The 25,992-nt window shown below is 39.5% G+C and overlaps 2 protein-coding genes across 54 annotated transcripts in view; one reads left to right on the forward strand and one right to left on the reverse strand.

Annotated features, from left to right (window-relative positions):
• Positions 1-2,351, reverse strand: part of MAP4K4 (mitogen-activated protein kinase kinase kinase kinase 4) — a 189,965-nt gene extending 187,614 nt beyond the window's left edge. For all 50 annotated transcript variants that reach the window (XM_053890525.1, XM_053890560.1, XM_053890551.1 and 47 more), the window contains exons 1-2: positions 2,179-2,351; positions 1,771-1,836 (exon numbers count right to left, since the gene is read on the reverse strand). In XM_053890525.1, the coding sequence (XP_053746500.1) occupies positions 1,771-1,836; positions 2,179-2,235 (123 nt within the window). In that variant the 5' untranslated portion in view covers positions 2,236-2,351. The remainder of the gene's footprint in view (positions 1-1,770; positions 1,837-2,178) is intronic.
• A 137-nt stretch (positions 2,352-2,488) lies between these two features.
• Positions 2,489-25,992, forward strand: part of RFX8 (regulatory factor X8) — a 258,335-nt gene continuing 234,831 nt past the window's right edge. For 2 of the 4 annotated variants that reach the window (XM_053890564.1, XM_053890563.1), the window contains exons 1-3: positions 2,489-2,602; positions 3,285-3,424; positions 8,243-8,338. The gene's annotated coding sequence lies outside the window, so the exon portion shown is untranslated. Of the gene's footprint in view, positions 2,603-2,877; positions 3,088-3,284; positions 3,425-8,242; positions 8,339-25,992 lie in introns of those variants that run through there. The other 2 variants (XM_053890565.1, XM_053890566.1) reach the window with 2 other exon arrangements.

The following is a 25,992-nucleotide window of genomic DNA, read 5'->3' on the forward strand; positions in this document are numbered from 1 at the left end:
CCTCTGAAAGCCACTTAATACACATTCAGGTTTCATTCTTTCTTTCTTCTGGTTTAAAAACGGATTGTTGGCTTCTAGTTTACTTCACTGCCCTTCACATCCATGCTGACTGAGGAAGATACAAACAATCCAACTACTGTGTAACCAGGTCAAAACCAAGCTTTGGCTAACTCACTTGGAAGAGTACACTCACCACTTAGATTTGGCCAGAAAAACTGGGTTAGAAAAAAACCGACTGGGGCTTAAACAAACACTGGGGCTGGGGAGAACGTCTTAGAGCCAGTTACCAGGCCACTCAGTGAGTTGCAACACAATCTTTTCCAAAATTTTCCAAAGTCTTCCAAATTCAGTTGAGCCCAGCAGGCTGAGTTAACAGGGCTTCCTTTCAAATTCAAAAACCTGGCCCCGGCCCCAACAGTTAACCAACAAAACACATGCTAATTCACTTGAGAACACCTAAGAATACAGACTCAAGTTCAGACCGCAGGCCGGTACAGAGCCCAGTACATAGCCAGGCCAGGGGAAGTTGGGGCTGGGGAGAGGCGTTCAACAGATAAATCCTATTCAGAAAGCATAAAAGAGACAATAGGATCCACACTTAATTTGGCCTAAGAAAACGTCTACAGTCAGCTTCCAACCCCCTCCCTCCATTTTTAATGAAACAATGACAATTCTTCAGGGTGAACCACAAAGCCCTGCTTCATAAGATTTTTTTTTTTCTATCCCAACCTTGTACTCACTCTAACAGCTAGAAAGCACCCCAGTGTAAATTACGTATAGAAAACGTTTCATAAGAAGAAATAAATCAGGACCCGGGAAATTTAACATTCTGTTTCAAATTTTCAAGATCTGTGCCTCCATTACCTACAGCTCTTTCAGACGCTCCAGAATGTGCCCTGAATAAAATGAACAGCACTGTTAGTCACATCAGGTGTCAGCTACTCAGAGAAGACTCATCGTCTCCAGATTTGTTAGTTTCATTTACCGTTGGGGGGGGGGGGGGGGGGGGGCGGGTGTTAAAAAAAAAAAAGAGAGAGAGAGAGAGGGAGAGACAGGCCTGGGGTGGGTGTGCAATCTGGGCATCCTCTTGACTCCTCACTCTCCCTCATCTCTGTTTCAATTACACACCTGTCAAACAGGTTATTCCTGGAATTCAGATTTTATAATCCTCACGCTGTAATTCTTTCCTGCTCCTAGTGCACAAACACACGCCCCTCCCTGCTTCCCCAAAATACGTATGTATCTATCAACAGGATGTGTGATAGAGTTTTTCAAAAGTCGCAGGTAACACCAAACTCCTCACCTTCAGCACTTGGCAAACATTAAAACGAGGCAACACGATGACAATTTTCAAGAAGGCCAAGGCAGTGGTTCAGGATAATCATAGGCCAGGCCTCCCTATACTGAATTCTCATTAATACACACAAACTCAGAGGGCCAGAATTGGAGAAAACCAAAGAATTAAGGTTGCCGTATAGAACAAACAAACAAAAAAAAAAAATGTTTTCCCATTTTATTGAAGAAAAGTGCATGCCTAAGAGTGTAGCTTATTTCCTTATCTCAAAGCCAGGAAATGAGTGAGGTCTTTTAAGGCCAGCCTGAATATAAACTCTTGTTTAAAAACAGAAGGACTGCAAGGCGAAACCCCTTTCCCAACTTTGGCCAAGTGGCGTGGCCTCCAGTCAGCGGCGTGTTTATCATCCTTTTCCTCGTCCCCCAACAAGAAGTTTCAACGTGCCACGGGAAACAAAGACGGCGCCCCACACCGACCTTATAGACTTGTCCATAGGTGCCATTTCCAACCACTTCCACCAGCTCAAAAATCCCAGCAGGATCCTGGAGAAGAGGAGGGGAGGGGTTAGAATTTAAAAGCAGCACAACAATGAATAAATAAAGCGGGGCAGTCGGAGAGAAAGGGCGCTTGCAAACCAGGTGGGCTTGGCCCAGCGCGGTCTCCCAGAGCTCGAGGGTCGCGCCGGGGCCGCGCAGGGCGGCGGGGTGGGGGCGCCGGCGGAGGGTCGCGCCCCGCCGCCCCGCACATGCCGACGCAGGCAGACAAAGGGGCCGCCGCGCCCGCGGCTCTGCCCGCGGCGGCGCCCGAGCGCCCGGCGGGGTAGGGCGCGGCCCCAGCTCCCCGCTCCCAGCGCGCCCGCGGCGGGGCCCGTCGCGGCCACTCACCCGCAGGGAAGAGAGGTCGATGTCCACCAGACTTTTTGCAGGGGAGTCGTTCGCCATTTTCCCTTTTTGCCACCAAACAAAATAGTACCAATAAATATATCTGTTTCTCTATTTATTTCCGTCACAGGCCAGGCCGCCGACGGCGCCTCCTCGCTAGGGAGCAGGCGGCCCGGACTCCGCCTCGCGAGGCCGGGGGCGGCGGCGGCGGGCTGGTCACGGCTCTCGGCCGGCCCGGGCCGCGCGCGCGGAGGGCGGACGGAGCGTGCGCGGGGCGGCGGCGGCGGCGCTCACACCATGGCGCGGGGCGGCCGTCAGGCCCCCGGGCGTCGCCCGCCGCCTCAGGCCCCGGCGCCCGCGCCCCGCGCCGCGCGCCTAGAGGACGGGCCCGGAGCGTGGGGCCGCGGCGCCGCCGAGAGTTGAGCGAGTGAGCGCGAGGCAGCGAGACAAAGATAACCCGGGAGGCGGGGGCGGAGGCGGGGAGGGAGGCGGGGAGGGAGGGGGCGGCGGCGGCGAGGGAGGAGGAGAAACGGGACACCGAAAATATATTCTGAGGAGAGAGAAAACAGCTCCCCCTCTCCTTCTCCGGCAGGAAAAACGAGCGGAAACGCACTCCCAGCCCGAGCCCCGCTGGGGAGGGCGCGGGGCGAGCCGCCCGCTCGGCGTGAATATTCAGCAGGGGTGGGGCCCGAACAATGGCCGGCCGGCGGGCAGCGCGGACAGCGGTCGGGATGCGGCTACCGGCCGGCGCGGCGCTCGTAGAAAGGGCCAGAGTAGGGACGAGACGGACCGGGATGTCCCCGGTGAGGTGCCGAGGGTGAGGAGACGCCCCACCTCGCGCTAACAAAACGGAACAGGATCGACCTGGCCGCAAACGCACAGAGGCTGACGGAGCCTTGTCTCCGGCAGGGGGTGCGTCCCGTCCCGCCCCGCCCGCCGGCCGCGCCCGGGCTCTAAACGGACGGGAAGGGGGTGTCGCCCGGCCAACGAGGGGCCGCCCTTTTTCCTTACCCCCGCGTATCCTATCCCCTTCCCCCACCACCAGATTCTATACCCCTAAGACCCTCATTTCCGGTTTCCCTACAAGGTTTTCTTTTCCTTTCTTGCAGGCTACGTTTGTGACACGCTTGTAGGGGCGGAATTCGTTGAGCATCACTTGGCCGCCCGGTCCCAAGCCTTTCAGTGGAAATAGTATCCAAAGCAGCTTCTCTTAATTGCGGTGCGCTGACTTCCTTACCTCCTTCATTAGGTGAGCACTGTGCTTGGGGCCCTAAGTGCTAACCCCAGTTTGTGCCTAAGATGCTTAAGGATCAATAAACAGGCTTCTAACAGTAACTTTGGAAGCTTTTCCGTAGTTAGGCAATTTGAGCCTCTTATACGAGGATATATTGTCTGCGCACTAGGATCATTTTCATCACATTCCATTGTACAAAAACTTTCAATGGCTCCCTATTACCTCACAGCAGGTTCGAAACCGAAGTGCGTCGGAATCACCAGGAGGGATTGTAAAAGCACTGATTGCTGACCCCACCTTCAGCAGGTCTGGGATCGGCCTGAGAATATATACTTCTAACAAGTTGTCAGATGATGCTAGCATTGCTGTTACAGGGATCACATTTTGAGAACAAAAGGCTTACAGGATGAAAATCCAAGGCCCTTCACAATCAGGCTTCACAAACATCACTGTCATCATTGTGTACCATTATGTATGCTTTATGCACAGGACCCAATTTAACCTGTCTTATAGCCCTTATGTATTGTTATCCACATTTTAAGGATGAGGAAACCGAAGTACTGAAAGATAAGGAATGTGGCTAAATTCCTTAAAAGCGCAGCCTGGAAATAGAATAGGGGTTCTCACTGGGTCAGCCTACTCGGAAAGGCTAAGACTCTGATTCAGCCAAGTTAACCTTTTACCCAGAATATGTTTAGCACTCTCCTGCCTCTCAACGACTTGAAGATTTTCAACTATGAGAATCCCTTCTGGACTCTGGACCCAGGGACTCCTGGAACCCACTGATTAGGAAAGTCATAGTAACCAAAGTGTGCCTTGAATTTAAGTAGTGTGTTTCAATGATTTTGTTTTCTAATCTATTCACTGCAATGGCATTATCTGTGAGTGTAAATTATTTACTCAAAGAGCTAGATTGGTGTGTATGACATGCTTCAGACCATATTACTACCACTAATATTTAGTAGTAGTATTAGTATCAGGTAACACATATTAGGTTCAGACAGTGTGCTAAGCATTTACCGTACATTATCTCATTATTCTTCACATTAACCCCAAATGGTACTTTTATTTTTCCCACATTACACATTAGAAAACCAACATGTAAAGAAGTTAAGTGACTTCCTTGGTGAGCACAGCTGAACCCACTGCAGAAACGCAGCCCCCCCACCCCAAGCCAGCCTCCCTCCACAGGTTCACTCATGATTTTGAGGCCCACCTCTGATCACCCACTTCTTCTCTGCCTAGCCAGATTCTCCATCATCACCTCAAGCACAGCTCAGGAACCAACTCTTCCTTCTCCTACAAGCTTTCCCTGAATCTCTCTCTCCTAAACTGTTATTTCCCATGTCACCATTGTGATGGTTACATTCCATTTTCAGTTCAGTACCTTTTCTTGAAGTACCTTACCCAGTGCAAGGCGCTGGCTTAGCCATTGCCTGAGATATAAGGAAGAGCTTACAATTTGATAATGTGTATAAGAGTCTCATGAATAGCTATAGTTAAAGGCAGAACATTATGAATTCTGGCTGTATACGAAGAACATTAAACAGGTCTAGTGGAAAGTAGGCTAGATTTGAGGCAAAACTAAACTAGGTTTGAACTTAGTTTGTTATCAGTTGTGCAGCCTTAAACATGTTACTTAAATTCTGAGCCTTTGTTTCCTCTTCTGTCAATAAGATGAAGACTAGAGATCAGAAGAACCATTAAGAGGCCATCTCAAAAGCACAGGACAGACAGAGTAATAAGGCCTGGAGAAAGGAGATACAAGGTCTTGGGCCAGTAGACTCTCTTAAGACTTGGCATCTGATAGGATGCCAGAGTTAGTGTAGACAAGAAGATAAAAGATTTACTTGTGGCTTAGAGCTTTGTTCGCACTTGGGACGATGTTGTCAGGAACACAGGAAAGGATACAGTTGTTGACTGGTGGTGACAAAGGAAGGTTTTGTTTTGGACTCTGTGGGAAGTTAGTTAACTTTTCACACAGAAATATCGACACCTACCCAGCTTGTAACTCTGCTTGAGATCTGAGGGTGAGGGCCATTTTCTCAATCAACAGTCCTATGTTAGCTCTGGCTGCCATAACAAAATACCATAGACTGGGTGGCTTAAATAACAGAGATTTATTATATCGAAGTTCTGGAGGCTAGAAATCCAAGAGCAATGTTCCAGCTGATTTGGGTTCTGGTGAGAGCTCTCTCCCTGGCTTGCAATGGCCACCTTCTCAGTATTGTCCTCATGTGGGTTTTCACAGGGGGGAAAAAAAAAAAAAGCTATCTGGTATCTCATAAGGACACCCACCCCTATTCTATCAGGGCCCCACCTTTATGACCTTATGAATTTAACCTTAATTATTTCCTTAGAGGCCCCATATACAAATATAGCCTCATTGGGGCTTAGAGTTTCAACACAAGGGGGACACAAGCATTCAGTCCATAATAAGCCATATGCTGTATGGTACCAAGAAGTAGACTTAAGTCATGGCCCTTGTTCCTAAGAATCTATTTGAGACCACAAAATAAACCGACCCAAAAAGATAATCAAAATAATAATCTGGAAAATAAATGCTAACTTGGCATTTTAGGCTGGAAGAAAAGATAGCTTACTTAGACAAGGAATGTGAAGTTGGAAAAATTAGGAACCTGGCCACACTGGGCCAGAAGACTCGATTCAGAAGACCCTGAGAGGTAAAGCTAGACAGGTTAGGTGGGACCAGAAAAGCTAAAGCATGGGTGATGTGGAGGTTAAAAACAGAAGCCAGATTATCAGTCAAGTCAAGAAGAAACAGCCTAGCCTTGGCTTTCAAGAGCTCCACAGGCAGGTTAGATGCTCATGTATTCAGCAGGCCATGAGATACAAATGTGTATCTTCCCAGCGTACAATGGGCCACACAACAGTTACCCAGTCACACAAGTCCCAAGGGGAACTCAATTATGCAAGAGGTCGTCAGTGACAACTCCCTGTATATCACTTTACTTATTTCATAGTTTTTTCTTTGTTGCAAAAATATTGGTAGAAATTTTCAACCTCCATATGAGGGCAAGAAGGGCAGAAGATCTGTGAAACTGGACTACATGATTATAACTTAAGGGCTCAGGGTCAGTGAGGGCTTAGGTCAACTGGAAATAAATGATGGAAGTGGTAGTGAGCAGGGGGAATTGAGTCAAACAAAGGAAGCAGTGGTGGAATGTGTTCAGGAAAATCCCAGAAAGGGAAAAGCATAGGTTAGGAGTCAGAGATCTAAGTTCCTCTTCTCTGATAGACAAAGTGTTAAGTAAATGCTTACCCTCTCTGTCTCTCAGTTTTCTAACATGTGAGATTAAGGACTTGGATGGAAATGATTGAAAGATCCTCTCCGGACCTTAAAAACTCACATTTGTATCATCACCCTGGCCTCAGTCCTACAACTGCTCATACCTTTTAACCAGAGTGGAAGGGGGTTGATATGAGCAATGGAAGTTAATGGAACATGTGGAATGCTGTAGCTTTGGCAGCAAAGCTCAGCCCTTTAAAAGCCAACTTTGAGCATTGGTAGAGTCAGAATCTTTTTTGACTGGTGTATCAGTTGAATTAAAAGGAAGAAACTACTCTAGTGCACAACAGGATGGAAGGCGTAGGATGCAGAAGCAGATCAAAGGGCAACAAAAGAAGAAGCAGATCACAGGCAAAACAGACATCCTACCCTAGCTACCAGGGCTGTTGATGTTGTCACTTCTGTCATGAGGAAGTTCTCTTAATTCAGACCTCCCAAAAGGAGATCCTGAGACAGAGATTTGGTGCAGGTAGTTTATTTGAGAGATGATCACAGTAACTCCAAGTGAAGGAGAAGGAAAAGTGAAACATGGAGATGAGCCAGTGAGGAGTATGTTAAGGAGCAGGTTTTACTCTGGGCAGCTGGGCTAGATGGACCTAGCTAGCTAGAAAAAGAAAATGTAGATTCCTCTTACTTTATGAGTTCAGGAAAAGTTTTCTGTAAACGTATATTTAAAAAACAGAACAGTGTTTTAAACACAGAGGAACTTGCTAGTTCTAGAAAACCTATTTGAAATGTTGTATGAAGGGGGTTACTGTCCCTTAACTTAGCCTTTTTGTAAATTTGTATTTTGCAAATAAGCATATAAGGATTGCTTCAATCAACTTCCACTGTGAAAAGTCCTTTACGTAAAAAATCCTCAAGGGGTCTCAAGAATGAAGTCAGAGATAGCCCTAGCCTTAGAAATCAAGATGTGAGCCATAGGAAGTGGTTGGGAGAAGCTGGTTGGGGACATTAAATAGTTGTCAAGTATGTCTGTTTTTGATAGAGGTTTTGGTGAATGGAATCAGAGGCTCTGCCAAGGGTAGACCAAGGTAGTCCTGCTAGCTGAAGAAATAACAGTTTTTTTATTTATATTTGATCATATGTTTGTGTCCTCTACAGTGAAATCTCAGGAAATGACTAGACCAATGGGCCTCTCTCATGCTCAGTTATTTAATATGTCACCACTGAAATAGATCAGATCCTGGCCAGTATGCATCAGAACCTCCATTGAAGAGGAGTTCAATCATAATCAAGTTTATCCCTTTAAAAATTAATGAATCACAAGGCTCCATTAGTGCAAGTTGGCCAGTCCTATTGATTTGCAGTTCTCAGTTGATTATAGTGATTCTACTCTCAAAATATTCCATACTCTACAAAGTATGCTCTATAAAAAAGATTAAGTGGTGACCTACCGATGACAAACTATGAACTGTAAATGCCATATTTATGAATTACAAAATTTGAGGCCTTTCTTATTCTTTTGAACAAATATAATTGTCATTTTCATCTTCTCATCTATGTCTGTGTTCTATATTTAGTGGCCAACTAATCATCAGGACCAGATCGAGAAGCCAGCGATGACTGACATGGATCACCTGGATCACCTAATTGTTGGCTAAAGACAGCTCCTTGAGGTTAGTTGGGAGTGGGGCCCCTGGTGTTGGGGAGAGGAAGAGCTGGATGAGAAAGTTTGTTTGGATCAGCATAAAGTCTTTATCACTCCTGGAAATGCAACTCAGAGTCACAAAAAGGAAAAACCACTTATTCTCACAGAATTGCATCTTTTATTGCATTAGAACTTATCATTAGCTGGCTTCAGATTTATAATAGTGTTTGTGGAGAAGTGCTACGCAAAAATGATCTTTAGAATCACAACTTTGCCCTTCAATTATGTAGAGAGGACAAAATGAAGAGAAAATGGGGCACCAGTAGATGGCAAGAAGAATTAAAGAGGGAATACTTTGGAAAAGGCTACAACATAAGCCAAGTTAGAAATGTCACCGCCCATTTTGAAATTTCCAGGAACTGGGAACAAGACAGTCATTCAGAAGAGAGAACCAGTGGCCTAGGAAAAATTGAAAAGCTGTTTTTCATAACTTAATTCTTTACACACTTCCAACCTTAAGAAAATCCCTTTCTGGAGTGCGTGTGTGTCGCATTCAGTTAAGTGTCCAAGGACTTCGGCTCAGGTCATGATCTCGTGATTCATGAGTTCAAGCCCTGCATCAGGCTCAGTGCTGACAGCTCAGAGCCTGGAGCCTGCTTCAGATTCTGTGTCTCCCTCTCTCTCTGCCCCTCCCCCACTTACACCCTGTCTCTCTCTCAATCTCTATCTCTCTATCAAAAAAAATAGACATTAAAAAAATTGTTTTAAAAAAGAAAGAAAATCCCTTTCTGCATAGCCATTTTAAACACAAAGTGGATAAAGAACTAGACTATGTGTTCTCTTTTACAAAAAGTGTTCCTCTGAACCTTAGGGTTCCTTGGAGGCAGTTCAGGGGCTGCCTCTATTCCAAGGGAGGTCAAGGGAGTTAGTAATAGGGCTGCTGAGATTATTGCTGCTTCCCTGCCATCACACAGGTTCTGCTTTTCTATGCTTTATAAATTGGGAATATGAGTAACAGTTTATGAAGACAAGATTTCCATGGCTAAGAAAAGTTTACAAATCTCAAGCAAAGGTATACTTAGAACCAAGATTTCTATGATAATATGACACAGATATCTGTTAGATAGGTTTATGCTGAGTTCAAAACTAAGCAGCACATTAGGCATTTTTAAATGATGGCCATGACCTGAGTAGAAATGATGCAGGAGTGGGAATCAGGAAACCTAGGGTCTGTATTCAATACTACTAGAAGCTGCATTGTCATGGTGGTTAAAGCACCCAGACTGGTGAGTGAGACCAAATATTCACGAACTGGTTCATTATTATCAAACGTTTCACTCTCCTACTACATCTTCTACAGAGATCTGAGGATTCCTGTCTATAAGTGTGACTGTGATCTATTAGGGTCTATTTGACAGCCTGTTTTTTACTAAATAACTTACCTCCTGTTTTTCACACAGCACATTATGGAGAGGTTGATGAGATGATCATTTTTAATTTCTCAGAGTCGATCCAAAAGAATGATTGAGAAAGTTAAAACAGGAGAATTATAAAATAGAGTTACAAACAATAATCTGGGCAACACTGCTTAAATATTGACAAATTTAAAGAATGTTTATGAAAAGTCTGTAATAATAGAGAAATGTATGTTGTAATGCTAATTGAAAATATCACTATGAGTTTGTATGAGATTATAATCATAGCTGCACAAAAGCTAAAAACTATTCCAAGGAAAAATTGGGAGGAAATACATCAAATTTTAGTACTTTTTGGCTGACAAAACTGTGACATTTTTTTTTTCCTTTCAAGAAGTGATTCTACAAATTCCCTTTAGCAGCATATCTATTTTATGAATTAAAAAATACAAACTTAGGGGCACCTGGGTGGCTCAGTCAGTTGAGTATCCAACTCTTAGTTTTTGTTCAGGTGACAATCTCACAGCTGCATGGTTCGAGCCCCATGGTCAGGCTCTGTGCTGACAGTGTGTATCCTGCTAGAGACTTTTCCCTCTCTCTCTGCCCCTCCCCCACTTGCACTCTCTTGGTCTCTCTTCAAGATACATAAATAAACTTAAAAAAAAAATACAAACTTAAATTTTAAAAGAAAATGAAATAAAGTAATCGTATTAGTTTCCAGGGCTTCCCTAACAAAATATCACAAACTGGATGGCTTAAAACAACAGAAATGTATTGTCTCACAATCTGAAGGCCGGAAGTCTGAAATCAAGGTATTGGTAGGCAACATTACCTCTGAAACCTGTAGGAGAGTCAGTCCTTCCCTGCACTCCTGGTAGTTTGCTGGCAATTTTTGGTGTTCGTTGGCTCACAGCTGCATAGGTCCAATCATGTGGCGTTCTCCTTGTCTGTGTCTTCACATGGCCAACTTCTCAAAAGGACTCCAGTCATATTGAATTAAGGGTCCACCCTATTCCAGGATGACAATATCTTAACTAATTATATCTTCAACCATCCTGCTTCCAAATAAGGACACAATCTGAGGTACTGGAGTTTAGGAATTCAACATATCTTTTTTGGGGAGAACATAATTCAACCTATAACAGTAATTTAATGATTTCGATGTTTCTTAGAGAAGTTGAAGACTATTATTCTTTCTTACCCTCATGTAGTGGTTTCCAGTTTAGCACATGGATGGTTTAGAAAAGCAGTGGTTTTGATAGTTTTTGCTGTGACTTCCTCACCGTCCCTCTTGCCATCCCTCTCCTTATCTAACATGTATTTATTAGGCATATACTGAGTTTGTAGCACTGTATTAAATCCATCAAAATTTTAAAAAATCACACAAAACTTTCTTCTAACCATTAGCTACAAGTTACTTTCATTTTTCAAATAGACTGACTTTATAATGAATGACTTCAGTTTGTAAATCACCATAAAGAATTACCTTTAAGTTAGATCATAAAAACATTTCTTAGACCATTTTACAATTATATAACAGATGACTGGGGGAAAAGGCAGAAGAAAACTAAAGAAGAAGTGGTCCAAATAGAAATTAATTTGCTTGTTGTAAAGCCAGAAGCAATACTTTTCAGCACTGAGTAATCTCCAATTTGGCTGGGATATTTGTAAATTAGCTAAATGTTTTAAAATAGTGTCTTACTGGCTTTGAACTATTCTTTGTGACTTTTTCCCACTGCGTTGCTAGAAATAGCTTCTTGTTTTAAATTGAAATTTAAGCATGTTTATTTAATTTTTTGAAGAACTCTGTCTTTTGCTAAGTTTGACAGAATTTCTTGATGTAATAATATAAATAAGGGAATATAGTGTGGCATGGATAAAATGAGGATGACTTTCTTTATATTTTCTAAATATGATCATATTGCTTTTGGACGCAAAACTATTTATTTCCCTTGTTACATCCATGCATTTATTTTAACGAGTATTTATGAGATTCAGTGACATATTCAAATCAGCATGTGTATTCCATTGTGTAGTTATTCCCTTTTATTTTCAATTTCTTGTTAGGAATGCTTTGTGTCTAAAAAGCTAAGGAAATTAAATGCAAGACTCTGTCAATACAATGAAACTTTACTATGTACAAGTCAGGAAATTAGAATATGTTGTTCCTCCAGCAGCTGGTATTGGGCTACTCTGAACATTGTAAGTCAGGAAAGTTAAAGTGGGGCAGTTTTTGCTCTCAAGGATTTTATCTGGATACAAAAGAATATCGCTTCTCCCCACTGAGTGCACAGCTCTGAGGCCCCTGAATCCTCAACATTTTCTGCTCCCAACTCCCCTTCTCTACTCTGCAAGAAGGCAGCTACAAATCAGACTGATACACTACCTGTGATGATGTCACAGGGGTAGTGTGCAGAGGAATGTAGTAGCTCTCCCAGCACTGCTACTGGTAGTAGTAATAGCCCTACTTTATCGGGTGTTCACCGTGTGCCAGGACTTTATCTACATTATTTAATCCTCAATGACCCTGAGTAGCAGACACTTTTGCTATCCCCATGTCGTAGAAGGAAAACCAAGATGTAGAAACATTAAGTGATTTGGCCCTGATTGCACATTTAGAACGTAGCAAATCCAGGATTAAAAACTAGATTCACATGGACAACTTATGCTTTTGACCAGTAAGTTTTAGGTAACTTACACATTTTTACCAAGTTTTGGAAGACTTAATTCTCTAATGCAAAAGAAACTTAAAAAAATTACCTTCTCTGATTATAAATATAATATGTATTCATTGAAGAAAATACGGGGAAATATAAAATAAAATACTAAAATACAAAATTAACCAATAATCCTTACCAATAATCATTAACACTTAATATATTTACTTTGTTTTTCTAAGCAAACACGTGTGCGTGTGCATGTGTGTGGGAGTGTGTGTTTAATATAATCAGAATTGTACAGTTAGGTGACCTCCTTTTCACTTCATATATTAGGAACATCTCAACATCATTAAATATTCTGTTACAATCTAATTTTTAATGGCTGCATTGACTGTAATATAATTTATTTAACCAATCATGTGGTGTTGGGTACTTTGGTTATTTCTAATCAGTTACTATTTTAAATAGCACACATGCTAGGATTTCCTCAAGATAAATCCCTGGGAGTGGAATTGCAAAATCAAAGACTATGAACATTTTTAAAGTTCTTGGTATATTTTGTCACTCTCTAAAAAGGCTCTGCCAAATTATGAGATGGGAAGGTTTCAAAGTGGGTATTTCAAGTTCTGATACAGGCTCTAGTACAGGAGGTATTGTGGGGAAATGTAGATCATCCATCACTTTTCAAGACATACCTTATGGGTAGCCATCTGATATCTCCCAGTGGGGTCCAAGGAGGACCCTCACTCTACAGAGAAGGGCTGGAACAGAGATGTACACTGCCTGTTCAAGGCTATGAGTTCAGTGGTCCCTAGAAAGCATGAAACTACTGCTTCTCAATAAATAAAGCAGTTGTAAAGATTGCAGGACATTTACTAGTTAACAAAGGGTTTTCCTGCTCAGTATTTCCTCTGATTTTTGTAACATCCTTGGAATGATACAGCTTTATGACTATTGGCATTTTTCAGAGAATGATGGTCATATTTAGGTGAGGGTACTGACTTATTCAGGGTCACACCACTTTATGCAGAGAAGCCTAGACCATGTCTAATTTGTCCTACTCTCCTACATCAGGCTGCCTCTCTCCAAGAGAAAATCCTTTATGTAAAAGATTCTGTCATGACAAGTGGAAGTAACTTGGTATTATATTAAGGAACCCTTGAACTTGCTCTACAAGTAATTATCTTTATTCTTCTACATTTGCTGGATTCCAGCCAATAGATGCTGCCCTAGACACAGATAGTTCTGAGCTTTTGGGCTAGCAATCTTGAGACACTAACAAGCCTGGTAAATGTGAGAAATGAGGGGAATGCACTTAGTTAACATGGGGTCTGAAAAAGGGCACTTTGGGTAATTACATGTCTGGTTACACATTCTTGACAACTATTTAAAGCTCTGAATGATGGTGCAAAAACAATGCCCAGTTTGTTGGTTTGAACAAGGGCAAACAGGCTCAACCCCAAGTGTGAATCTGTACACCATTTTGGAATGTCGAAACTGGAAAGCCAAGGATCATCATGTATGATGCACACTTAAATTCACTAAAAATGAAGAAAAACAAAACCTACTAAAAGAGAGTAGTCCCAGGTTTCCCAATATATTTCAGATGTATTTAATGTTACACACACACACGCACACGTTTTTAACTTTACCAAATACTCACTTCTCTTACACAGTATTAAACTTGGGCAGGAACTGAAAGCATGAGACAATTTGTAAAAGAAGTTAAGTTGTAGAGGCACCTGGTTGGCTCAGTTGATAGAGTATGCCACTCTTGATCTTGGGGTTGTGAGTTCAAGCCCCACATTAGGTGTAGAGATTACTTAAAAATAAAATATTTTTTAAAAAAGTAAGTTCTAGCTGTAGATTTGCAGGGACTTGGTTATTATGTGGGTTTAGGTGCCTCTGTGAATCTAAAATAACTATGGTGGGCACCCAGGAGAGAATAGAGAATAACATGTTGAACCCTGAAACTGACTCTGATGGAGAAGATGAGTAAAAGTGTGGTTAACACAGGCTTTAATATTTTATGTTTTAATTTGCATGTTATAACATGTTCAGCATTAAAAATAGCTTTTGCATGGTGTTCCTACATAGATAGCTCTAGAAAAAGCATGCAAAGATAGTAGTATTATAGCAAATCTGTTATCTTGACTTTTCTAATTCTAAACTGTGATGGGATTGTGCAACTTTTTTTCATTTTATATCATGTGACACTACAGTGGTATGCTCACTCATTCTAAACTTAATAATAGTAAGCAGTCCATAACTTGATCTGGCTGGTTGGGTTGTATACAAATGTAAAAATTCATCTTAGTGTACACTTTAAGATTGGTATGTGTTATATCTTAGTTTAAAACAAACACTGATGTGTTGGACAGGAATCAAAATGGTTAAGTAGAAAGAACCTCAAATTAAGGAGGATAGATCAGAGCTCTTTAGTCCAAGCTAATCAAAGCAATTAAGTGAAAATCAAGGGAGTTGTTAAAAACCCAAAAGTGGCAGGAAAGGTATGGAATCTGGACAAGACCATAAGATCCTTGCCACCAGTGTAAGGGAGATCCAATTATTAGGGGCAGTTGTCAGAAATAATTAACCTATTTCATGTACATACCCCAGTGAGTTGGCCCTGCTCTATAGATTGACCCCTTCAGTGTGGATGAATCCTCCCAACCACAGGTATGCAGTGGAGTTCTCTCCTTCCAAGGAAATTCCTAAGATGACAGATCACAATGCAGGGAGGAGGGCTTTTGGAAATTATTGTTGTCTTTGCGCTATTTCTGTAGAGATGTCAGAAGACATTGAAGTAAACACGAAATCCCTCCCTTGCACACTCACCCATCATACCCTCCACTTTTCCAAAGGTGCCCATTTACAAATACCCAACCAGCTACCCCCAGCAAATATTCAGGGGACTACGCTGACTTTTCCTCAAAATAGTAATAATAAGCATTATTACTGTCTTTTACTGTAGAGGACTAAGAAAGAAAATAAATGACTGTCAGCAGTTCACATTGCACACTTGGTCAAAGCTGCTGGAGTATTCCATTTATATATTTATGAATAGACAAAGTGGCAATGGTTTGAAAATTATGCTTTCAAGAGCTTTGCCTCTGAAATATCTGAAATGCCACCATTACCTATTTACCCCTATCTTAGTTTAGGCTGCTATAACCAAATACCACAAACTGGGTACCTTATAAACCACAGAAATTTTTTAGAACTTTATTTTTCACAGTTCTGGAGGCTGGAAGTCAGATTAGAGCACCAGCATGGTCAGGTTCCGATGAGGACTTTGTCTAGGTTGCAGACCACTGATTTCTCATCGTATCCTCAAAGCAGAAAGAGTAGAGAGAGCAGAAGCAAGCTCTCTCATGTCTTTTTGTAAAGGCACTGATCCCATTCATGAAGGCTTCACCCTCATGCCCTAATTGCCTTCCAAAGGCCCCACCTCCTAATACCATCACATTGGGCATTAGTATTTCAACACATGAATTTTGGAGGGCACATTCAGCCCATAGCAAGCCCTTAGGATGAGAATTGCTTTCCTTTATTCATCATTTTAAAAGTACATATATTACTGATGAGGAAAATATATTAAATTCCTAACATTTTAATACAGACTAATGTCTTAGATGATTTTCTATCTAGGAGAAAATAGACTACTTGATAGGAGAAAATAGACTACTTGACAACTCTGCATATTCAAGTTAAGTGAAAGGTGGATTGAGGGAAGAGAGCAAGTGAAAACCAAAAGGGAGAGTGTACCAAAAAATTCAAAAAGTAGTTAACTGATTTGGCCAAGCATCATAGTCTCCAGTGCGTGTGGACTATAAGACTTATGATAAAGGTCCCTCACTCAAGTCTGTTGGAAGTGGCTACGAAGAAGCAATTTACCCACAAATGTATCTTTTTCCCTTTCCTTACTTTGTTTAAGGGACTAAAAATGTGTTTTTAAAATGAAGGACTGAATCGTTGGCTAAATGAAGAACTAAAGTTATATTTTATCCCTCCCTCCATTAAAGAAATAACTAAAATAGGAGCACCTGGGTGGCTCAGTCAGTTAAGCATGTGACTTTGGCTTAGGTCATGATCTCATGGTTCGTGAGTTCGAGCACCACATTAGGCTCTGTGCTAACAGCTCAGAGCCTGGGGCCTGCTTTGGATTCTGTGTCTACTACTCTCTCTGCCCTCTCCTGCTAGCACTCTGTCTCTATCTCTCTCAAAAATAAATAAACATTAAAAAAATTTAAAAAAAGAAATAACTAAGACAGAACAATAGCAACACAAAAACACAAGAAAGAAAAATTTCATACTCCAGAAATTTTAGGAATTCCTAGAAGACAAAGGGTGAATAGGACTGAGTTGATGGCAAAACAAGAAAAGGAAAATCCTGTTTAAAATTCAGGGTCACATAAGCAATTCTAAAATTTCTCAGCACTCAGCATAAATGAATACAAAGAACAAGCCTGGACTTTCAAACAGTTGTGAGGGTAGTAAGTTAAATAACTATATTTTGAGCAGTCTTTTCCCTTCCCCTTCTTTCACTGTACATCCAGTGGTGACAGCAATGTGTGTCCCTAGGTTAAAACCTCTATAACTGCATTCAAAAGAGAAACATTCATCATGTTGGGGTTAAAGAAGGAAACAGGTAGACTCTGAAGTGCTTCTAGATCTTCATAGGGACATTGGAGGACAGAAGAAAGAGGTGGAAAGAGTTGACTCCATATTTGCTTCCCAAGTATGAGAATCCTTCTCCTAAGTGGGAAATTTGGCATGGGGGACCACACAGGTAATGGGGCTAGGACTCAAGAGAACAAATGAGGGAGGGAGAAAGATCCAGAAGACAAGCTTCTTATGCCAACCTAATCCCAGATCCCGATCCTTCTTCACAATCAGAAGGAGGCAGACTATTCTAATCAAAACATTAAATGACAGATGAAGAGGGACTCTAAAATATGAATGCAAAAAGCCAAGATTAACCTAGTTATTTGTGGGGAAAAAAAACATTGAGAAAAGAAAGGCATCAGAATCACATTGAAGAAAAAAAAAAAAGACACAAACAAACCCCAAGTAAATAACCTTAACGTAGGAAAGGAAAAAGAAATACTTTATAAATTATATCCTCAGAGAAAATTTAAAGGTTTTCATGTCCTTAAGCTGATAAGAGTACATTTGTACATGTCAATTATCCCAATAAATGTAGGTGGGTTAAAATTTATTTAATAAAGGACAAAGACTCTAATTACATTGAAGAAAAAAAATACCATTTACTAGTAATGTGGTAGTTAACGGCACAGACTCTGGATTTGAATCTTGACTTTAATACCTTGTAATAATTTATGAACTAAATATTAAATAATTGGGCTAAGTAGAAGAGTGGATTCAGCTGAAAGTATAAGATCAACCAAGAAATTCTCCCTCAATGTAGTTCTAAAGGATAAAGTAATGACAATGGTCAATTATGAGATACAAAGTACAAGGCATGGAAGACAGAGAATTGCACATTTTTCCTGCAGGAGTTCTAAAGGTAACCGAGACAAAAGAAAGGAAGAAATATTCAGAAAAATAATTGAAGAAAATTTCCCAGAAGTGATGGAAAATATGAATTTTCAGATTTAAGAGTCCACTTTGTATTGAGCAAGAAAAAAAGGAAAAATAATCCAGAAAAGTCATCTTAAAATTTTAAAATTCCAAGAATAAGGAGAAATTCCTAAAACTTCTAGAAATAAAACAGGTTATCTATAAAGGAATGAAACTCAAATCAACATTAGAAACAATAGACATGGGGTACAGGGGGATATTGGCCAAAAATTAAAAACTAACTTCAAAATTCCAAATTAAAATTACTTCCAACTTTAAATTTTATGCCTAGCCAAGCTAATGTGCAAGTGGGAGGTCAAAATAAAGACATTTTAAGATTGAGAAAGTCTGTATTCCACAGGTCTTAGAAAGATAATATTGAAGAATGTACATCAGCAAAAGAAAAGTTTTTATAGATGCAGAAGATAAAAGATGCTGTATCAAATAGCTCAAAAATTTCAGTAGATTGTAACAGTAAACATTAATTTCCAGCTCACAGTTCATGATGGTCATAGCTTGGGTATGACTCTATTTCAGGCTGTAGGTGTGTTCCATGTTTTTTCTCATTCTAGTACCTACAATTAGGGAGCAGCCTTATCTGAGATGTGTCTGTATTCATGGCCGAGGGAAAAGGAGAGAGAGGCCACAAATATTCAATTGGCTAAAACCCAACATCAGAGATGGAAAAGAAAGTGAATTTTTACTGATAATATTATTTTTATAGTAATTTACTGCACATAGTAAGATTTCATACATGTTAAAGATGATGGGTTGAAATTCCCCTGTTAAAGGACAAAGGCACTAATGGATTTTAAAAATCTAGATCACTAGTATTACAGTGATTAGTACACTAGTACAGGCTATGGATTTCCATCTTGGGTACACTACTTAGTAGGTACATGTAAAGTGAACATAAGAATAGTGTATACCACTTATTTCATAGTATTGTCATGCGTATTAAATGAGATAAAGCATGTATAATATCTGTACCCCAATACATGTATAATATATTTAAAGTGCCTAAAAAGTAGTGTGCTCAATAAATATTAGCTCTTATTATTACTGTAAGAGACACCTGGGACAAAACAACAGATTTAAAGTTGGAAAATACAAGAACAGTACAAAAAACAAGATAGGGCAAGCAAATACTAGTGAAAATAAATGGGGAATATTGAGTTAAATATGATGGATTAAAGATGCTGCCACTTCCAACTAAAAACCCACTAAAGTTATAGTAAAGGGAACTTTTTATTTTTTTTTTTAATTTTCTTTAACGTTTATTTATTTTTGAGACAGAGAGAGACAGAGCATGAACGGGGGAGGGTCAGAGAGAGAGGGAGACACAGAATCGGAAGCAGGCTCCAGGCTCTGAGCAGTCAGCATAGAGCCCCACGCGGGGCTCGAACTCAGGGACCGCGAGATCATGACCTGAGCTGAAGTCAGACGCTCAACCAACTGAGCCACCCAGGCTCCCCTAAAGGGAACTTTTTAAATATATAGACATAGATCCGTAAAGACAAAGTCATGAAGCAACATCTTGGGGAAAGGAAAGCAGTTAGACATCTAATTGGTAAATGATTAAAAAAACAAAAACAAAACAAAAAACAAAACAAAAAACTCATGCCTGTTCGGCAGTGGGGGAAGAACCCAGAAGTAGACAACTTTGTACCACAGACACAGAGTATCAGGAAGGCTCAAAAGTAGGAGTCACCAGCACCAGTCTGACTATGGAAGGTGGGGTATTGTAAGGGTAAAAATAGGATTATTGATTGAAGTTTATCTATAGTGTAGTTAGATCTCCAACTATACTTCCCACCTCTACATAATGCTAGAGCAAGAATGAACTAGAGTAAGCCTGGACTCAGGGCTTAGGTGAGGAATGAGGAACCACACTAAGTACAGTAAGCTTAAGGGAAATGCTACCATAAGGTAGTATAAAGTGAAAGCCCCTGGTCTCCTTCCTCCATTTGGCTCCAAGAATGCTCGTACTCTGTACTATTACACAGGCGTGACTAGTCAGGAATCTGATTAGTCTAAGAGAAAGACTTTCAGATATTGATGGTGGGGGTCCTCCAACTACACTGCCCAGACAGATCTCCTTAATAGCATACCCACTAGGAAACAAGCCACACCCACACATAGGGGCCTTGCAAGTAAACTGTTAATTGACTTGCTCTTGATTATGAAAGATCATCTAAGGATTACCAGATATTCCAAGAAAGCCTCCACATATAAGCAGAAAACAAATCAAAAATCAACAAGAGAAAAATGAAATTTGGGGGAGACAGAAATATTGGAGAAGTACAAGAAACTTAGGAAGCAAAACAAAGCAATGTTTCCAGAGAAGTAAAAGAAGATAATTGTATCTATGAAAACAAGAAACCAAGAGACTACAAACAAGGGAACATTCAAAAGTTGTCTTGGAAGTTAAAATAATAGCACATATGAAAAAATGAAAGAATAAGAAGATAAATTTGAAAAAGTCTCCGAGAAAGTAGAAGTAATGATGAGCCTGAGTAAGAAAAAGGATGAAAATGAACTAGAAATGATAGAGGATCAATGCATCAGTATAGCAGTTTCATTTTCCTGAGAAATTGGAGTTTCCAAAAGAAAATGAAGGAAAAGAAATTATCAAATTATCAACTCAAAAAAGATCCCCCTGAAATAAATGACATGAATTTCTAGATGGAAAGCATCAACTAATGCCCAGAACAGTGGATGAAAAGAGATTCATACCAAAGCAACTCTTAGTGAAATTTCAGAGTACTCAGTACAAAAGAAAGATCCTAAAAGATTTCAGGAAACAAAACAGGCCACAAAGGAGTGAGAATCACACTGGCATCACATATCTCAACAGCAAATCTAGAAACTAGCAATGCTTTCAAAATCCTGAAGAAAAATGATTTTCAACCTAGAGTTCTACACATACCCCCCAAACTATCAATCAAATACAAGAGTAGAATAAAGACATTTTCTGACAGGTTACCCTTATGTCTCCTGTCCTAAGAAGCTTTGGATATGGTCCACAAAAATAAGGGAGTAGAAAAATTGATTAATTAATTAATTAATTTTTAAAAAGGAAAGGGAAGGGAAAGAGGAAAGGGAAACAAAAGGAGGGAATAATGAATTAAATTGGTAATAAAAACATGGGAGAATGATCAAGGGAATGCTCAGGGTGAAGATACAGAGAAGTCCAAGGAGGACAGCAATGCAGCAGGTCTTGAGATCAACCAATGGCACAAAAGGGCAGAGAGAAGACTGTGATGTGGATGGGAGATGTACACTCCTGGTGAAAAGTTAGGAATGAATTAGTGATAGGTACTTAACCAAGCAAAGAGGGAAATTTATTAACTCCAGGGAAAATAAAAAGTTATACTTAGAAGGATATATAATCACAATATACTAAATAACTTTCATAGGCATCATAATGAATATTGGATATTGATGTAACCAAAAATTATAACTGTTTTGGGAGGATGTGGTGAATGGAAATGGGAATGTGATGGAGTCACGTAAGGGAGCTAAATAGTAACATTCTACAACAGGAAACAGATAAAACCTAAAACTAAAAAACCAAGAGATAGCAGTGGGAAAAGTTATTACTTAGAAATGTGGAAGCAATTATCAGAAGAACAATGAAAGTAATAAGTAGTTGTCTCAACAGAGAGAAAAATCAGAGTAGGAGGTGTGAGTCAAGGAGTTCATTTTACTATAAGTCTTCTAAAATTACTGTAAAACCATATACTCATTTAAATGAAAAGCTATACAGGTTAAAAAAGACAATAAGTATGGCAATATTAATACCAGACAAAACAGGATTTAAGACTAAAGTATTAGATGGAATGAGAAAAGATATTTCATAATGGTAAAAAGCACTGTCTGCCAAGAAAACATATTGTCATAAATCTTTGCTCTCTTAATAACACAGCCTTAATATGTATGCAAATATGCAAAAAAAAATGAAAATCCAAAATCTTGGTGGAACATTTTAAGATACTTTTCTCAGAAATTGAAATATTAAACAGACAAAAAAAGTCTGTATTTCTGTGGGAGATTTGAATAGTAGAATTAACTACTAACACACATATATATATTTACACATACATGTGTGTTTGTTCACATGCATTCTTTTCTGTTAACCTCAGAATACCACTGTGAATCAGACCACATGGAAAATCTCAATACAGTTTAAAATGTACAAATCAGGGGCACCTGAGTGGCTCAGCTGGCTAAGCCTCTGACTCTTGATTTCAGCTCTGGTCATGATCTTGAAATCAAGCCCCATGTCCAGCCTCAGGCTGGGCCTGGAGCCTGCTTGATATTCTGTCTCCTCTTCTCCCTCTGCCCCTACCCCACTCACGCATGTGCATGCATGCATGTGTGCAAGCTGTCTCTCAAAAAATAAATAAAATAAGAAGTACAAATTATATGTACAGGATACATTCTCTGGCTGTAAGGCAGTAAAATTAGAAATGAGCAATAACAAAAGGGTAGCCAAAAAAAAATCAGTTTGTTGTAACATTGTTTAAAATGTTTAACCCCTAATGTAAAAAAATAAATTTTCACTGAAATTGTGAATTATTTTCAAATAAAGGACAGCAGGGGGACTACACAACAAAAATAGGAAGTTAAAAAGGACAATGAAATAATTCTTGAAAAAGAAACTTGTGAATTTAATAGGAAGAATTAATTGGAAAGGAAAAAACATATTTCATCAATAGAAGCAAAAGCTAGTTCTTGGAAGGAAGAGGGGTAAAGAAACAATAAAATAGATAAGCTTTTGGCAAGCTTGTACAATTAAAAGAGAAAGATAAATAAAATTAAGGAAAAGATAAAACTAGAAATTCATACCAACAAATTTAATTATCTAGAGAAAGGGAAAATATTCTAGGAAAATATAAATTACCAAAAATGACCTTTTTTTTAAACAAAAACACTTTATATGGGTTAAAAATTTTTATTGCGATAAAACATAGATAACACAAAATGTGTCATTTTTACCATCTTAAGCATACAATTCAGAGGCATTAATTATATTCATATTGTTGTGCAACCCTCATCACTGTGTTTCCAAATCTTTTCCATCACCCCAAGCAGAAACTCTGTAACCAGTAAATAACTCCCCATTCCCCCTCTCTCCTAGCCCCTGGTATCCTCTAATCTGCTTTCTGTCTCAGAATTTCCCTCTTCTAGGTATTTCATAAGAGTAGAATCAGACACTATTTGCTTCTTTGTGACTGACTTCATTTAGCATACTTTCAAGGTTCATCCATGTTGTAGCATGTATCACAACTTCATTGTTTTTTTAATGGGTGAGTATCTCATTGTATGTATATACTGCATTTTGTTTATTCATTTATATATTGATGGACACTTGGGTTGTTTCCACATTTTGGCTATTATGAATAATGTTGCAATGAATATGGGAGCCAGAATGACTTTTAAAAAGCTAGAAAACAAAATAGACTAGTCACTAAAGAAGAAATTAAAGTTACTGAAAGACTAATCTTTAAAAAGCAATTTGTCTCAGGGGTACCTGGGTGGCTCAGTTAGCATCTGACTCTTAATTTCAGCTCAGGTCATGATCCCGGGGTTGTGGAATCAAGCCCTGCATTGGGCTCCATGCTAAGCAAGAAGCCTACTTGGGATTCTCTCTCCCTCTCTCTCTACCCCTCCTTGCCTCTCAAAATAAATAAATAAAACATTAGAAAATGAAAAAGTAATTTGTCTCAGTTACAGGAAAATTTTCTCAGATCTTTAGGACATTTAAAGGTTCCAGAGGTAGCAAAAGAAAGTTTCTTAAGTCATCTACGAAGCTAATATAAACCTGATTGGACAGAACTTAAACAATAAATAATGAAGTATAAAAGAACATCATTTTAAAATATAGATGCAAAAGTACTAACAAATGGAGTTTACCAGTGTATTTAAAGGTTAATTCTAAAGTATTTGACTAAGTAGGGTTTATTCTAGAAACATAAGGCTAGTTCAATATTAAGAAATCCATTGTTAGGGCCCCTGCGTGGCCCAGTCGGTTAAGTGTACAACTCTTGGTTTCAGCTCAGGTCACAATCTCACAGGTTGGACTCTGTGCTGACAGCATGGAGCCTGCCTGTAGTTCTTTCTCTCCCTCTCTCCCTGCCCCTCCCCTACTCGCTCTCTCTCTCTCAAAATAAATAAACTTAAAAAAATTTTTTTAAATCCATTATTATAATACATTCTAGTTCCATCCACGTCACTGCAAATAAGTCAATCAGAGAAAGACAAATACCATATGATTTCACTCATATGTGGAATTTAAGAAACAAAACAGATGAACACATGGGAAGGGGGAAAAAAAGAAAAGAGAGGGAAACAAACCACAAGAGTCTCTTAACAATAGAGAACAAACTGAGGATTGATGGAGGTAGGTGGGTGGGGGCTGGGCTAGATGGGTGATAGGTACTAAGAAGTGTACCTATGTTGATCACTAGGTGTTGTATGTAAGTGATGAATCACTGAATTCTACTCCTGAAACCAATATTGCACTGTTAACTAAAATTTAAGTTAAAAAAAAAAACCTGAATCTATGAGGAATCAGCTTTTTATCCTTATAATAATGATACTTTTAAAAGTCTGTTTCTTGGGGCACCTGGGTGGCTCAGTCGGTCAAGCATCTGACTCTTGATTTCAACTCGGGTCATGTTCTCATAGTTCCTGGGTTTGCGTCCTGCATCGGGCTCCACACTGGCAGTGCAAAGCCTGCTTGGGATTCTCTCTCTCCCTCTCTCTCTGCCCTTCCCCTGCTCTCTCTTTCTCTTAAAATAAATAAACTTTAAAAAAATGTCTATTTCTTCTGTAAATATATAAAATGCTAATGTGAGGCTCAGTTTTTGTTTTCAACTGAATAAAAGCATGGAAAAAAGATAACCATGCATGGAAAATTTAAAAAAAAGATTATTATAATTCAACATTTACAATTTAAAGAAAAAACCCAATGTAATTGTTTCAAATGTAAAACAATATTTTGTTTAAATTTCAACATCACTTTTGAGCAAATTAGAGAAAGAAAGAAATTTCCTTCAGTAAACATTATATGTAATGGTGAGATAATAGTATACCCTTTAAAAAGTCAGGAAGATACAGGGTGACTAGTTACCACTACAATTTAATATCCTATTGGATATTCCAATAAATTAAGCCAGGAAAGGAAGTAAGGGATAAAGATACCAGGAGCAAAAAAGGAAAAATTGTCTGTTTGGAGATGGTATGATGGTCTATCTAGAAAATCCCAGAGCATCAGTAGAAAAACTGTTAAAACAGAAAGGGTTCAGTAAGAGAGCAATGCACAAAAATCCATGGTTTCCTGTATACACGTTAAGTAATTTAAAAATCCATGGGAAGAAAACTCATGTTAGCAACAACAAATGCCTTAGAATTGACTAATAAATGAAAACAGCATAAAACTTTTTAAAAAGTAAAAAATAAAACACCTAAGTAAATGAAACAGCAAATCTTGTTCTTAAACCAAGGGATTCAGTATTTTTAAGATGTCAGTGTTCCCATTTGTCTGAGTTCAAAATAATTCCAAAAAAATTTCAGGCTGGCCATTTATGTGAAACTTGGCAAACTGATTCTGAAGTGCATCAGGAAGAGGAAACAACAAGAACAAAAAAAAAAATATTGAAAAATAAGGACAATGAAAGGGGAATTTCCCTGATTGATGGCAAAATAGACTGCAAAACCATAACATTTAAGGCAGGATGACAGTCATGTAGGGCTAAATAGAAAAAAAAAAAAACATCTGTTTATAGATGGAAATTTATTTTAAGGACCAACGTGACATTTCAAATTGCGGGGGGGAAAATGATAAGGACATTTGCTATCCATTGGGGGAAATAAGATCACTACTTCACATCATACATAAAAATAAGTTTCAGATGAATTAAAGTTTTAAAGTAAAAACTCTGAGTTTATTAGAAGAAAATAATGAAGAATGTTTTTATCATCTAACTACAAGAACAGACTTCCTAAGCAATTCAAAA

Source organism: Panthera pardus, unplaced genomic scaffold (genome assembly GCF_024362965.1).
Source record: "Panthera pardus isolate Hobbes unplaced genomic scaffold, ASM2436296v1 HiC_scaffold_25, whole genome shotgun sequence".
NCBI classification, from domain to species: domain Eukaryota; kingdom Metazoa; phylum Chordata; class Mammalia; order Carnivora; family Felidae; genus Panthera; species Panthera pardus.